At 49.8% G+C, this 16,838-nt stretch overlaps 1 protein-coding gene across 2 annotated transcripts in view; it reads right to left on the reverse strand.

Annotated features, from left to right (window-relative positions):
* Positions 1 to 16,838, reverse strand: part of CACNA1E (calcium voltage-gated channel subunit alpha1 E) — a 267,448-nt gene that overhangs the window by 70,929 nt on the left and 179,681 nt on the right. Inside the window, exons 19-22 of one of the 2 annotated variants that reach the window (XM_065554515.1) lie at positions 14,604 to 14,701; positions 9,160 to 9,216; positions 4,160 to 4,783; positions 2,304 to 2,593 (exon numbers count right to left, since the gene is read on the reverse strand). In XM_065554515.1, coding sequence (XP_065410587.1) covers positions 2,304 to 2,593; positions 4,160 to 4,783; positions 9,160 to 9,216; positions 14,604 to 14,701 — 1,069 coding nt within the window. The remainder of the gene's footprint in view (positions 1 to 2,303; positions 2,594 to 4,159; positions 4,784 to 9,159; positions 9,217 to 14,603; positions 14,702 to 16,838) is intronic. The other variant, XM_065554517.1, reaches the window with a different exon arrangement.

Raw genomic sequence — 16,838 nt, forward strand, 5'->3', positions numbered from 1 at the left:
GCCCACCCTGGGGATCTGCCCCAGTTACAACCTCCAGGGTAGCTGTACTAATGCAAACCCCTCATGTAGAAAGGAAAAATCGTGTTTCACTCCAATGCCGCTTTTCTTCGCCTGCTTAGTTGTGTCTATTACAGCAGTGCCTGAGGCCCCATTGTGCTAGGCCAGGGGTGGGTAAACTTTTTGGTCTGAGGGCCACATCTGGGAATAGAAATTGTATGGCAGGCCGTGAATGCTCAGAAAATTGGGATTGGGGTGTGGAAAGGGGTGAGGACTCTGGCTGGGTGTGCAGGATCCGGGGTGGGGCCAGAAATGAGGAGTTCAGGCTGTGGGAGGGGGCTCCGGGCTGGGGCATGGGGGAGGGGGTGAGGGCTCCGGCTGGGGATGTGGGCTCTGGGGTGGGGCTGGGGATGAGTGGTTTGGGATGCAGGAGAGTGCTCTGGGCTGGGACCAAGGGGTTCGGAGGGTGAGAGGGGGATCAGGGTTGGGGCAGGGGGTTGGGGCATGGGGGAAGTGAGGGCTCCCGCTGGGGGTGTGGGCTCTGGGGTGGGGCTGGGGATGAAGGGTTTGGGGTGCAGGAGGGTGCTCCGGGCTTGGATTGAGAGGTTTGGAGGGTGGGAGGGGGATCAGGGCTGGGGCAGGGGGTTGGAGCACGGCAGGAGGCTCAGGGGTGCAGGCTCTGGGCGGTGCTTACCTCAAGCAGCTCCTGGAAGCAGTGGCATGTCCATTCTCCAGTTCCTACGCAGAGGTGCGGCCAGGTGGCTCTGCACGTGGCCCCATCTGCAGGCACCGCCCCTTCAGCTCCCATTGGCTGCAGCCAATGGGAGATGCAGGGGCAGTGCTTGGGGCAGGGGCAGCGTGTGGAGCGCCGGAGTGGGGCAAGCCCCAGACCCCACTCCCCAGCGGGAGCTTGAGGGCTGGATTAAACCAGCTGGCAGGCCGGATCCAGCCCATGGGCCGTAGTTTACCCACCGCTGTGCTAGGCACTGTACAAACATAGAGTGGTAGACAGCCCCACCAGGAAGAGCTAGCAGTTGAACTAGATCAGACCCAGGGTGGGAGAAGGGCTCTAACACACAAGCAGAGTGAACAATGGGATGGGAGCAAGTGTCATATTAGTTCCATAATTTTTTTTAGGGGTGGTGTGTTTCATTAGGAGGGGAATCAGCTAACTGGCAAGAAAAGGGAAAGGGGTGAGAGGGACGGAGCATGGGAGACGGTATGAAGGGCAGGTGTGGAGTGAAGCTCAGGTGACGAGATGTGGGTATGTCTATGCTCCAGGAGACATACGCACACTAGCGCTGAGCCAGCTAGCACGCTAAAAACAGAAGCGCAGCTGTGGTGGCCCAAGCAGCAGGACAGATGATCCTGTCCGAGACACTAGCTATGTACTTGGGTTGACTAGCCCCGTTCCGCCATTCAGGCCACTCCCAGCTGCGCTTCTCTTCTAGCGCACTAACTCAATGGGCGCTAGTGCGGGTACATCTCCTCGAGCAGGAGCAGTCACCTCCCAGCTCCAGTGCAGACATACTTGGTGAGGGAGGCAGGATGGGAGCACACACAGCTGGTCAGCAGGGCAGGGGAAGGGAGAGAACAGGTTTGAGTCTTTTGACTGGAACCGCTGAAGGTCTCTGCTTTGGCTGCTCCTGCCCCTGACGGCTAGAGTCTCTGGCTGGCTGCTCTCTGCAATTTTCCCCCAAGGCCACAATGGAGTGTATGGGTGGGGGGGGGGGTGAGAGACACACCCCGCCTGTTTCCTATTGTGTGTGTGGGGACGGGGTTCAAGCAGGAATAAACTGCCCCGGATCAAATGACAGTTTAAAGTGGTTTTGGCTGTCTACACTAGGGAGGTGTGTTAGTGCCCCTGTACTGGGCCCTGGCTACTAATGGCTGAGAACCTCAGTGGAGACGTGGCCTAACCACGAAGCAATGGATGTGAACATGGCGAATCAGAGCTGCAAGTGCCGTTATTCTGTGAGGCAGCCTGGTAACCACCCAGACACAGAAAAATCCTGGCGTTGCCTTTCCACATGTGGTAGCAACAGTGGGGGCGCTAGAGTCATCTAAGCCCATCCAGAGCATCTTTCGGGACTTAGGTCCAACTTGCCACACAGGACATGGGGCCTTGGCTATGAATTCAGGGTCTGAGGGACGATGGGATGGGAATGGAGGGTTGACAGTGCTGGGGCTGCATGAATGCTGGAGGATCCTCTGGGGAATCCACAGTGTTCCCAGCAGCCCTCTGGGGCCACTGTGAAGGAAGGCAGATCAGAGAGAGGCAAACAGCAAAAGAGACAGGTCCTCACTCTGTACCACAGTGGAGTCTTGGACATCAATCATGATGGTGGTGCTCTCAGTGGCTTTCTCCGTGTTGGCCGTGACGGAGGACAGTTCGGGTTCGCTCCTGCTGACGGCTCTGCTCATCTCCATCTGCAAGCTGCCCAGCAGGGCTTGGTCACTGGTGTCCAGGCCGCTGCAGTCCTGCTCTGTCAAGCTAGTGTTCTTCTCCTCGTTGAGCTCATGGGGGACTTTGAGGGGGCTCATTTCCTGCATAGCCCCAGCAAAGGCAGCATCACCGGCTGGGATTTCATTGGTTCTACAGGAAGAAAGGAGGAAGGCAAGGGGAAAGAGAAGGACAGATGGGATGGGGTGGGAAGAGGTGGGATGTGGGGACAACAGAAGTGAAGATGACAGAGGGGAGTAGGGAGAGCAAATGGGGAGGAAATGGAGAAGACAGAAAGGAGAGAATAAAGAGGGAGAAATGGAGGTTGGGAAGTAAAGATAAAACGGGAAGAAAGAGAGAGAGAAATGAAACCATGTGTGCTTTTGGAATGATTGTTTTTGCAACGTTAGAAAGGCTTCAGTTGGAATACAGTGAACACTGGATACAGTGCCCGACCTCCAAAAAGCAAACCCCTGTCTTAAGCAACCCTTTTAATGTATTCCAAAAGTTTTCTGTGCAATATTCTTTGGTTAAAGATCAGCCTCTGCTAAGTAACCAAGTTTTCACTGGTCCCTTGCATGGCTGGTTAAAATGGATTTCCCAGTATTTCATCAGTAAAGGGGGATCTGAGGCACTCCTGAAAATAATGACTATTATATTATTTTTATATTCATATTTATTGGCAGCTGTTGGATTTGTCTCTTGTGTGCATTGAACTTTTCTCAGCAAGTTCCTCTGGCTACAGTGACACCAGTTGATGAAGGCAGAAATAACAACAACAATTCTATAGCGTTTTTCATCTACCGCTGCTCTTCAAGTTCTTTAACGTCCTACTGCTGGAGTCTCCTCTTTCTTAAGGCAAGGACTGCCCTGTGTCCCTGAAACCCCATGCCAGCAGAGAAGACCAGAACAGCTGGGATTGCAACAAGCTGCTGGGGGGCTGGGAGGGACCAGCAGATCCTTTCCTGCCTTTGCTGATCTCCAGTCTCGAGGATGAGGAGAGAAACGATCTCCCTGTGGGATATCCAGGAGGCCCTGGAGAGCATAGGTGGGAACATCTGAATAGGCTGTTGTATTCAATTAGATTTAATGGATTGGGCATAGCAGCCATAACACAAACGTTACATTTCATGTTGGACCTTGTAGGGAGATGGGGGGAGGGGTCCCAATTAAATCAGGAGCCACGAGATTTGCTGTCCCTGATCCCGATCTGAAAACATTTCTCTTATGCCAGAAACTAGACACAGACCTGGTCAGAGCTTTATCACCTTGGGAGGAGACAGGGAGACTTCCCAGACCCTGGAGAAATGAGGATTACAGACCAAATCAGTGCCTTTTTTAAAAGCCAGCAGATGATGGTATTCTACATGACGGCTTACAGAAAGTTTACTACTGCACCTCGGGTGATTACTGGGGCACTGTCTGTAGCATTGTTCTGAGCACCGCTTCCTGTCTTGGGGAGGGCGCTATTGACCAGGATCAAGGAACAGACTGGCTCCTCAGGACAGACTGGGTGGGGAAAGAGAAGCAAAGCAAAAATGGACTAGAGGCTGCCCAAGGCTGGATGACAGATGAAAGGAAGGGCTCATGCCTGGAGATGCAGAACCATCGAGAGATCGGCCCACCCACACTGCCCTCTCACCCCCAGGCGCCAGGCTTGCCATCTCTCCACAAGAAGGAGCCGCGGATCATAGCCATCAGGGATGGTGCGCCCTTTACCTGTTCAGCTCCTCGCCCGCCAGTGGCTCCTCCTGATTCGTGTCCTCCTTCCCCCCTTCATTTCTGGCCTGCTCTCCTTCCGTGGGATTGGCTTCCTCCAGGCCGGCCTCTTGGCTGGCTGACCTGCTCTCCAGGGCCCCAGCCGGCTCCTTCCCCTCAGTTCGCACTCTCCGGTGCCGGCTGCGCCTCTGGCTCTGCCTCAACCGTGCTCGGTCTTCGATCCCTGCGCCTCCCCCTCCGCCTCCTCTCCCTCCCCCCTCCTGCTCAGTCAGATCACAGTTCCCATGGCATGATTTCTGATGCCATTGTTCCCTGTCTCTCTTGGCTCGAGGAGATGGGCTTTTCTGGTCCTCTTTGGTGCTTGGGCATGAGTTGGTGCCTGCGATGGGTTGGTCCAGGCATTCTGCCTGCGGGTGCTCTGCACTGCCTCCATGATCCTCTTCACTCTTCTCCAGGGTTACATTTTCCCCAGGCATTTTCCTCCTGAATATGCTGGCGTGAGGGTTGATCAAGGGAGGGGCGTCCTTGTTAAGGCCCTCCTGGCTGGACATCTGCATGTGCCTGCGGAGCTGACTGGTACGCTGCTCCCACACCGACATGTGATGTCGCCTTCTCCTGTCCCTCCTGGGAAAGGAAAACAAAGGGGTTCAGGCCACCTCTGTGCTGTCAGAAACCCGAGAACCCACCCCTAGACATACAGCATGCACCTGGGCCCAGACGGACCCACACGGAGACCCTCATCACCCTGCTCCTTGGGCAGTCGCTTCCCGCGCAGCGGGCGTGCAATGCTACCACTCTGACTTGGGAGCGTTCTACACCCACTCAGCACTGGTGTCAACGCCTACACAAGACGCAGGGCTCTGGGAAATCAGGCCCAACGTATGGGAGAGCTCAGACATGCAGACACATAGGATCCGTACATCAAAAGACAGAACCCCACTGCTGGGCAGGCCCATACACACAAGCATGTGTGAGCCTACATATGCAAACACAAGACCATACACCTACAGACACAAGGGAACATGGGCGTGCATGAGCCCACACACGCAACTACATGAACACTTGAACCCATGGGGCCAGTATGTGTGGAACAATGTACACAAAAATATGAATGTTACAATTGCAGATCTACCGAGGTAAACACATCGGTACATACAATTCGCCTAATGTACAAACGCACATGGCCACATATGCATGGGCTACTCTACACAAAATCCAGAGGCCGCTACAGGCAAAATCATAACATGCACAAATGTTTGTTAGCAGTCTGCAGGTCTCATCTTGAGAACGCAGTGCATCCGCTGACGGGGACTGTGCTGTTTGGTTCATGCTGTTCAGGGTGACGTTGGTGGATAATAAGATCATTGCTATCCCAGATTAGTCCTAGCAAAGCGCTCAGCTTTGTGTGTATCACCAAGACATGGCTGGCTAATTCAGCTGCCCCTGCACTGACCCAGATTTCCCCCAGTTCGGGATGAGCTTAGAGAAGTCAGGGCAATAGTAGAGTCATGTTATTTGCATCTGATCCAGAGGTAGGAGGTGCCCTGTTCAGAAACAGATTCGTCTTAGGCTATGTCTACACAAGAGACCTTACAGCGGCACAGCTGTACTACTGCAACTGCACCACTGTAAGATCTATTGTGTAGTTGCTCTGTGCCGGCGGGAGAGAGCTCTCCCCTTGACATACTAAAACCACCTCCAACAAGCGGCGGTAGCTACGTTAGCAGGAGAAGCTCTCCCACCAACATAGCTCTGTGCACCACCACCGGTGCTGGAGAAATTTTGTCGCTCAGGGGGATGTTTTTTTCACACCCCTGAGCGACCTACATTTTGCAGACATAAGTGGTAGTGTAGACGTGGCCTCAATGGCATACATGTCCCAGGAGAGAATGAAATTGGATCACAATGTACAGGCTGCCATCGCAGATTTCCCATGCCTGCTGCCTGGGTATTTGTCTAGGTCAGTGTTGGAGTCTCTGAGGCTTTGGAATTACACTACAGCCCCTTAATCAGCGCTCTGGCATTTACACTGACACCAACATCAGGGCCTCTCTTCCCTGTCAGAATGGTGCTGAGGGGCCTTACTGTAAATAAGAATCAGGCCTGTATTCGGGGCTCCTGTGGGATCTCAGAGCTGCTATGAGTACTATCGGACTGGCCCACTGACTTCTGGCTCTGCACAGATAACTGGAGGTGAGGAGTATGAACTCCTGTGTCATGTTCTCATTATTGGTCCTTCCAGTTTGAAGTCAGAACCCTCCATGACTCCCACCGGGTCAGAGGATTTCTTTTACTGGACTGACGGACTTGGTTGGGTTTCAGATCTCTCTAAGCAGAATACTGTGCAGCCAATGGCCCACTCAGCAATGACCTGATAGGAAAGTATGATTATGTTTTGTCTATTAAACGTCCTCTTTCCATAGATCTTCCTCGCAGACCACAGCGTTATCCAGATGGCTTGTGATGGATTAACTGTCAGAAGGAGCCATCATCCCATTAACAGGATTCAAAAAAGAACTTGATAAATTCATGGAGGATAGGTCCACCAATGGCTATCAGCCAGAACGGGCAGGGATGGTGTCCTTAGCCTCTGTTTGCCAGAAGCTAGGAATGGGTGACAGGGAATGGATCACTTGATGATTATTGGTTCTGTTCATTCCCTCTGGGGCCCCTGGCATTGGCTACTGTTGGAAGACGGGACACTGGGCTACATGGACCTTTGGTCTGACCCAATATGGCCGTTTTTATGATCTGTTCATTCTAAGGTGGACTGAGTCAAGTATTTTTTGCTGCAAGGATTTCTTCATTTACTTCCTAGGGAGTGTAGATCAGATCTGGACTGAAACGGACTCCCTCCACAGCAGCAGGGCAGCATCTGGAGAGGACAAATGCAATATCTTCTCTGGCTGAATTTCAGCCTGTTTTTCTAGGAGAGCTCTAATTGAGCCAACGGCCCTTGAGACGGATAAAATCTAGCCTGGGAATTCTGGGCCTACTAGTGGATAACAATATAAACACCTCCCTTGGGAAGGGCAGGATGTCAACCTCCTCCAAGTGAATATTCTCAGGATCCAGCTCAGAAAACCACCTTTTAATGTTGCCTGTCTTTAACCTTCCCCTGGTGGGGAAGGTCACTGGGAAAGGCGTTCCAAGGCAGGTGTGGGGTCATTTGGAATCCTCAGATTTCCTTGACTCCTTTGAATCTGGCTTTCTGCTGTGGGGCTGAGATACTGGTAGTCTTCCTGGTAGTTGACCTGCCTCTAGCAAAGGCTGACAGGCAGATGTCCATGTTGATTCTTTCAGAGCTGTCTTTCCCCACCCTTTTTTAAAAAAAAAATGAATTTTTTTCTTCCAAAAATAAGGGGAGAATAGGGAAAAAAAACACAAAAGAACAAAAGAGTAAAGGAATGGGAGCAAAAGGAAAGGAAAGGAAAGGAAAGAAGAGACCAGGAGGGGAAAGGAGAGCAACATCTCAGTTTCCACCTGCCAGGAATTAAACAACGGTTGCTAATTAGATGTGCCTTCGTCACCTTGCAAACTCTGGTTCGGTGGTTCCATTCTTCCTTGATGAAGAGATTCCAGAGGATAGTGCTGGGCAACTGCTCACTTACCCTCATTCACAGGATTCAGTTTTGTCACCCCTCCTCTTCAGCGTGGATGTAAAGCCAGTGGGAGAGAGAGGGAGTGTGTTTGGGCTCCATTGCCATCGACATGCAAATGATAAAGAGACTGAGGTCTTTGGCATCAGACCCAGACTGCACAGTCTCCTTGCTGACTCAGTGTGTAGCTGAAACAGGAGGAGTTTGGATGAGAATCCAGCCAAGATGTAGGGTGGTGGGGTAACGGACGTCAGGTAAACGGTCTGCCTCTCTTGTGGAAAGGGCACTCTTACAGAACTGGGAACATGGTGCGATTTTATCCCATCCGCTTCTGGCTGAAACAATGGCAAACGTTTATCTTGGACATGAACTGCATCCCGGCGATCCAGACCTGTCATCTTCAGCTTGGATTGCTGCAATGTGGCCTACCTGAGGCTATCTTCAAAGCTAGCGTAGAACCCAGCTGCCCGCTCACTGAGCAGTACAGGGAGCTATAGCCATAGGGAGCGTGCTAAACCTGTTCTGCAACATCTGCACGAGCTGCTGCTTCCCTGCCAGGTGAAAAAGGGGCTGATTTTACTGATCTACAATGTCCCGTGTTGTCGGGGACTTTACCCCTGAGTGCCCCCCCCCCACACACACACACAGACACCACTGCACCAGCTGAGATCAGCTTTTACTCACAGTCTTTCCATCTGAATGGCTGGTGGCAGGGCATTCTGAGTGGAGGGCTCTCACCTCTTGTGCTTGCTTCTCTCCTGGTCTGACAGAGCCAGAGTCTCTTGGCCAACCGGGTGGCAGTAATGTTCATCTGCCTGCTCGGCCTAGTGCCTTGGCAGGGAAGGGCTAAATTCTGGGGGAGGAGGCTTGTACATGTACATTCTCATAGACGCGCTCAGAGGGTGGGCTGATGAGTGCATTTTAAGGGATCAAATAAAACCTTTAAAATATCACAAATGTGCACACAAACAGGCTTCAAAGGACAGACACCCCTACACAGGCACACAGACGCACACCAATAAACGCACGTACAAGCAAGCACACTCATACGACACAAACATGTGCATGGGTAGACACACACCGGCACACACAAATAAACAGACACCAGCTCACATGTTCCTACAGTATCCGCACACACACTGAAGTGCAACCTACACAAGTACACACAGACACAAGCAAACGGCGGCACAAGAGAGCACACTTAGTTTAGACACACACAAACCCCCACACACGCACTAACAGATGTGCAGAAGCAGGAGCACACACAAATCATATGCCCAGAGGAGCAAACATACGCTCCGAAATAGGCTATGTAGAGGCCTAAATTTAGCACGCACAAAAATACATGTAGCCACATAGGCACATAGCCACGCACAACACGCAACCATATGGCACACATACAGTTGGCTGCTGCGTGGCTCCCACATCGACATGTGGTGTCTCCTCCTTCTGTCCCTTCTGGGAAAGAAAAATGAATGGGTTCAGTCCACCTCAACCCTGCATGGACTTGCACACCAACAGTCACAAGCAGAGAAACTCACGCACTCCTACGTATGTGCATAAAGTGATTTCAGGCATCCATCACTAGCATGCACGTGCATGTAACTGCACAGCATGCGTATATATGTACAAATGGAAAGGGGTTCATCACACCCACAAACTTCTACATAAATATGTGGAGATCATGGAGCAAATACTTTTGCAAACAAATTCATCCATCCACACACCGGCAAACAGATTTATACAGAGATAGGCACACGCTGATATAGGCATTTCAAAGGTGTTGGGCCGCCAACACAACAGGGGCATATAACATTATATATACACACAGACACATGCACTCACTGAGCCTTAAATACACAGCACCTGATTCTCATTTACACGAAGAGCCGTTTACACTGCTTTGACAGTATAAACGATTCCTAAAGAGGGCTATGGAGAATCACGCCAATACGCTTACTGTAGCATTCAGTCACATATACATACACATGCCACCTAGAATACATGTGAATGAAACACATGCAAAAATATGTATAAAAACGTACACATTTTGCCAACCCATATACAAATAATACATATTGTGTATACATACAATATATGCAAGGATATATTCACAGACTGCACACGAGCAAGAACTTTTTTCAGAGTAGCAGCCGTGTTAGTCTGTATCCGCAAAAAGAACAGGAGTACTTGTGGCACCTTAGAGACTAACAAATTTATTAGAGCATAAGCTTTCGTGGACTACAGCCCACTTCTTCGGATGCATACAGAATGGAACATATATTGAGGAGATATATATACACACATACAGAGAGCATGAACAGGTGGGAGTTGTCTTACCAACTCTGAGAGGCCAATTAAGTAAGAGAAAAAAAAACTTTTGAAGTGATAATCAAGCTAGCCCAGTACAGACAGGTTGATAAGAAGTGTGAGAATACTTACAAGGGGAGATAGATTCAATGTTTGTAATGGCTCAGCCATTCCCAGTCCTTATTCAATCCTTTGCCCACCCTATACCGGAAACCTACTGACCGCTACACTTACCTACATGCCTCCAGCTTCCATCCAGGACACACCACACGATCCATTGTCTACAGCCAAGCTCTAAGATATAACCACATTTGCTCCAATCCCTCAGACAGAGACAAGCACCTACAAGATCTCTATCAAGCATTCTTAAAACTACAATACCCACCTGCTGAAGTGAAAAAACAGATTGACAGAGCCAGACGAGTACCCAGAAGTCACCTCCTACAAGACAGGCCCAACAAAGAAAATAACAGAACACCACTAGCTGTCACCTTCAGCCCCCAACTAAAACCTCTCCAGCGCATCATCAGAGATCTACAACCTATCCTGAAAGATGATCCTTTACTCTCACAGATCTTGGGAGACAGACCTGTCCTCGCTTACAGACAACCCCCCAACCTAAAGCAAATACTCACCAGCAACCACACATCACTGAACAAAACCACTAACCCAGGAACCTATCCTTGTAACAAACCTCGATGCCAACTCTGTCCACATATCTATTCAAGTGACATCATCATAGGACCTAATCACATCAGCCATACCATCAGGGGCTCGTTCACCTGTACATCTACCAATGTGATATATGCCATCATGTGCCAGCAATGCCCCTCTGCCATGTACATTGGCCAAACCGGACAGTCTCTACGCAAAAGAATTAATGGACACAAATCTGACATCAGGAATCATAATACTCAAAAACCAGTGGGAGAACACTTTAACCTGTCTGGTCATTCAGTGACAGACCTGCGGGTGGCTATATTACAACAGAAAAACTTCAAAAACAGACTCCAACGAGAGACTGCTGAGCTGGAATTGATATGCAAACTAGACACAATCAACAAAGGATTGAATAAGGACTGGGAATGGCTGAGCCATTACAAACATTGAATCTATCTCCCCTTGTAAGTATTCTCACACTTCTTATCAACCTGTCTGTACTGGGCTAGCTTGATTATCACTTCAAAAGTTTTTTTTCTCTTACTTAATTGGCCTCTCAGAGTTGGTAAGACAACTCCCACCTGTTCATGCTCTCTGTATGTGTGTATATATATCTCCTCAATATATGTTCCATTCTATATGCATCTGAAGAAGTGGGCTGTAGTCCACGAAAGCTTATGAGCAAGAACTTGGTACCCATACAAAGTACATACACACAGGACATGCAAGGAAGCAAATGAATGCATGCACACAACTGCGTAACTATACACTCATCACCAGGGATAAGAATGCTAGTCCTCTTTGTACAACTCAAACAAAGGTATGCAGACATGCAAAGAAATATTCACAGAGTTACACATTAATAAAGGCATATGTGCCCACATGGTGACTTCATGATTAATATTCACATGTGCAAATACTAATGCATATGTGTGCGGTTATATGCAAGAACAAATGCAGACATAAAAAGTACATGCTAATGTGACCATTCCTACATACAGTGGCAAAAGCATAAACATGCCCATGTGCCAAACCTGCAAACCCATCTGCACATTAGGCACTGACATACCACACGGCACACCCAAACCCATCTGCACATTAGGCACTGACATACCACACGGCACACCCAAACCCATCTGCACATTAGGCACTGACATACCACACGGCACACCCAAACCCATCTGCACATTAGGCACTGACATACCACACGGCACACCCAAACCCATCTGCACATTAGGCACCGACATATCACACCGCACACCCAAACCCATCTGCACAATAGGCACCGACACACCACACGGCACACCCAAACCCATCTGCACATTAGGCACCGACATAGCACACCGCACACCCAAACCCATCTGCACAATAGGCACCGACACACCACACCGCACACCCAAACCCATCTGCACATTAGGCACTGACATACCACACGGCACACCCAAACCCATCTGCACATTAGGCACCGACATAGCACACCGCACACCCAAACCCATCTGCACAATAGGCACCGACACACCACACCGTACACCCAAACCCATCTGCACAATAGGCACCGACACACCACACCGTACACCCAAACCCATCTGCACATTAGGCACCGACACACCACACCGTACACCCAAACCTATCTGAACATTAGGCACCGACATATCACACCGCACACCCAAACCCATCTGCACAATAGGCACCGACATACCACACCGCACACCCAAACCCATCTGCCCATTAGGCACCGACATACCACACCGCACACCCAAACCCACCTGCACATTAGGCACCGACATACCACACCGCACACCCAAACCCATCTGCACAATAGGCACTCACATGATGCACCTTACACACAAACCCACCCACATGGTAGGAACTTATGCATCACATACACAAATCCATCTGCATGGAAGGCACCCGTGCACTGTACATGCAAACTCATCCACACTGTAGACACTCATGCAAACCTGTCCATATGGTAGGCATCCACATCCCATTCACTCAAACCTACCTTCATGCTAGTCACCCAGTCACCCACATACATACAAATCCACCCTTGTCCACACAAGCCTGCACACAGATACACGTACTTCCATAATTTCACTCTTCTTCCCCACATCCTTTTAGCATTAGGTCTTCTCCTCTTCACCTTTGTTTACACTCTACTTTAATTCCCACCGTTTCTACCACTGATACGCCAGCATTAGCAACCATGGACGTGCTAGAGTAGACAAGGCACAAGCAGCTGTCTAGAACTCTGGCCAAATTCGAGTTCTCCAGCCATCGTTCGCGCTGGTGAAGTACACTGTACTGGCAATGCTTGGTAACCTTTGACGGAAAAGTCTAGTGTAGACACAACCTTTGAGTATCAAACTTATTCCACCTGTCACCACTTCCTCCCAATTTGCCTATATCCATCCGTTTTCTAGCCCTCTGCTACAGTCTAAATCCCTTTGTTTCTTAAAATCTGTCATTCACACTACATCCAGCGGCCAGCTTCCCACACACTGACAGCCAGCATGGCTCTGGAGAGCCCATCACAGCAGTCAGACTATGAGTTCTCTCCCCAAACCCATCCCCCAATATAGCCTCTTCCATCTCCACAGAAGAGTCATATGGGCAGTTCCTTTCCCAGGGAATGGGCAGGTCTTACAGCATCTCTGGCCCAACTAGAAGTAGGACACGCCAGAAATCCAGCAAAGCAGCCTGTTCTCATGACAATCTCAGCCCAGTGTTGCAGACCCAAGAAGTTCAGATCGTTTGGATGCTATCTGGAGAAACAGATGAAGTCAGGAGCTTCCCTGAACCTTCACACTACAGCTGACCAGAAGATGACAACTCCGTTTTGCAAAGGATTTCAGCATTTGACTTTGTTTAGAATCGGAATGAAACCTGAAAATTTCAAAATCCTCCACGGAAGGAAAATTCCAAAAAGATTTCCTTTAGGATCAAAACATTTGTCTTGAAAAAAATCAAAACATTCCATTTTGACTTCATTTTAGAATATATAATACCAAGTACAAACGTTTGAAACTCAAAATCATTTCAAAATGAAAAATGGAAATGTTCTGTCCCCAAAGTGACATAATGGGACGTTTTGACACTGGCAGAACTTTTTTGCTTTTTTTCCCCGAAACAAAATCTCAGCAAAATTGACACAATTTCCCAAAGCGTTTAGATTTCTATGGCACTGCTTTTTCTGATGGGAAATGGCTCTGTCAGCGTTGTTCTGACCACCTCTAATCCAGAGACTCACTTATTAAATCCCCTTTTTTGCCCCCATAAAGGAGTCACTGATGGTTGCCCCCCCTCCCCTGCAACAATGGAATAGCTAGTGGGAACTCCTCTTACAGAGAAGCCAACAGGGCTCCTTCCTCCTCCTCCTCCAGGGATGACTGTGGGGTCTTCTCCTTTATCAGAGGACTCAGTGCAGACCTCTTGCAGAGGGTGTGGGTCTCTGACTTCACACTCTTAGCACATTCAGAGATGAAAGCCTTTCTTATTGTTTCTATATAAAGACTTGAACTTGGGAAGTTTAGGACAGCAAGCACAATCAGTAACCAGCACTGTCTGTTGATGTAGCTACCACCTTGAAACTGCCACGATCCTTCGTAATTAACAGCAGACCTGGCCCCTTTCTATTGGTCTGATCCAATTGTGTTGCTTCAACACCATCAATGAACGGTGCCATTGCCCTGCATGAGAGCAACACCTCTGTGTTACCTGTACCCTAGATGTGCATGCATATGTACATGCCTCGCATTGGTGCTACCCCTTGCATAGTCCCCTCTCTCTTTCATGGCATGAGTGGCTATCACCATAAAGAGCTCAGGGACAGGTAGAAGCGGTTGCTGACATGGTGCATGCAGAGGGTGACTCACTCAATGGAGGGCATGTTTGGAGCAGACATCGGGCTGACTTCCTTGGCTTTCTGCAGGGCATGCTTTTGGTTAAAAGCCTCCTCTTCCTCCTGCTCATCCTAAATGTTAAACAAAAATGTCCATTACAAGGGAGCACCAGGGAGTTTACATCCATCCAGATGTTGCAGGGGATTTGCATGGTTATGCTGGATGCAAGATGCTGCAAACCAGGCCCCTTGCAGCCAGTAAGAAAAGTCTTGGGATGAAGCCACCAGAGCTGAGATGAGCCTTTTGAATTGCCCGGTGTGGTTTTTATTTTCACAAAACCCAGTCAAAACTGACATGGTTTCCTCGTTATGCCCAATCTTTTCTAGAGTTTTCTCAGCGGGTTAGGATCCACAGCAGTGCCCCATCACACAGTATTTGCCATAGCAGGACCTACCCAGTCTGGCATTCTGACTCTGGCACTCGCTAATATATGATGTTTATCAGGAAGTAGACAAACAAATCCCATAGTGCTCCTGACTTATCATGACCAGAACCCAGGATACCTTCAATACTGCTGCAGAGAAGAGGGGGAGTGTACTGTACCTCTTTCCCTCCAAAAGACGTGTGAGGGGGAAAGGCTGCACTGGGGAGAATGGGACAATCCCTGCACTTAACAGACCCGAGCACTGCCAGTGTGGGAGCTGAGAGGGGCAGAATGGGGCACCCTCTGACCCCAAACCAAGCAAGTGGGACAATGAGGGGGGTGGAGGGGGACAGAGGGGTGTGCATGAGGATGAAATTGGGAGACCACCTGCTTCAATAGGTGTGTGGAGAAGACTGGTGCCACCCTGCCCCCAGAGTATGTGGGGAGGATCTGAGGAGAAGGGAGCTCACCCTGCCCCCAAAGTGTATAGAGATATATACATGCACAAGCACAATGTATGTGTGGGGGTGTTCACACGAGCACAGTGTGTGCGGGGGTGCATGCGAGTGCTGTGGGGGGGGGACGCAGTGTGCAGGGGGAGTGCAAGGGGTGCATGTGTGATCATGCAGTATAAGGTGTGTGTGCAGGGGTGTGGTGCACAGGGATGGCACATGTTGGTGCTAACATCTGAACAAATATTTCCCGGGACACTTCTCAGCATAAGCCTGGGGCAGTTCTGTGTATCCCAGTGAATTTTAGCAGATTTTCCCTAAGATTACTGAGGAGATTGTAAAATTCTGGGGCTGGGACAAATTACTAGATATTTAGGTGCTTATCTTTATCTGCAAATGCCCCATATGACCCCTGTATCTCGCCTCAACTTCTGACTCTCCCCTTCTTTCTCCTTCCCTGAGTCTTGTCCAGTCAGCTACTGCCCCTGTCAGTATCCGCTCAGTGGGGTCTAGTGGCAGGGGGAAGCTGTTCTCATTAAAAGAGGAAATCCAACAGCAGCAGCAGCCAACCCTGCCTAGGCATGGGCCAGGCCTGGACTACCATCCAAAGCGGGTCTGATCCAAGGCTGCAGTCTCTGTAGTGGGCAGCACTGATGTTTCTCTGCCTGTCTGACAAGGTGGTCAGGGTCCATTCCTGACCCCACATGGGATCATATTACCCTCATGAGCTTGGCTGAGTTACTGCAGCAAGAAATGCCATTTGTGGCCTTACGTCCATTCAGCCCCACTAAAACCCCGCACACTCTTTCCTTCATTGATGCTGCCCAGAATCAAAGATGTGAGGAAATGGAGGTGAATGGGAAAGCCTAGATTTCAATATCTCTGGTGCTTCGCTCCCCACTTTGGTCACATACACCATCCTGAAAGCATTAGAGCTGCACCAGTCTCCTCCCTCTCAAGTTAGCGAGGCAGTGACAGTAGAGAATGGAGGCGGAAATCTCCCTGCGTGAGTCACCCTACGGTCACCCTTCCCCCTCCCTCTGAGGTGCCATCTGCACTAACCAGGAAATGAAGTCCTCTCGGCACTGCTCCCCAATGGGAAGATACACATTTGTGTGTGTGTCCCCCGAGGAAATTTAGACAACATAATGGATTATTCTGCTCCATTTAACTCGCCTCAAACAAATCCGATTTACACTGGTGCTGGAGGCTACTTGCTGAGCCCTGAGAGCGTGAGGAACAGACAGACCACATTGGAAATGGGCAGCATGGAGCCTCTATGCTTTGGGGACCAACCCATCCTAAGAGTAACAATGATCCTGGCTGTTTTTACCTATACACGGCAATCCAGATGGTATCAGAGCCCAAAGACTTCCCAGCAGGGCACTGAAG

This window comes from Chrysemys picta, chromosome 8 (genome assembly GCF_011386835.1).
Source record: "Chrysemys picta bellii isolate R12L10 chromosome 8, ASM1138683v2, whole genome shotgun sequence".
NCBI lineage: Eukaryota > Metazoa > Chordata > Testudines > Emydidae > Chrysemys > Chrysemys picta.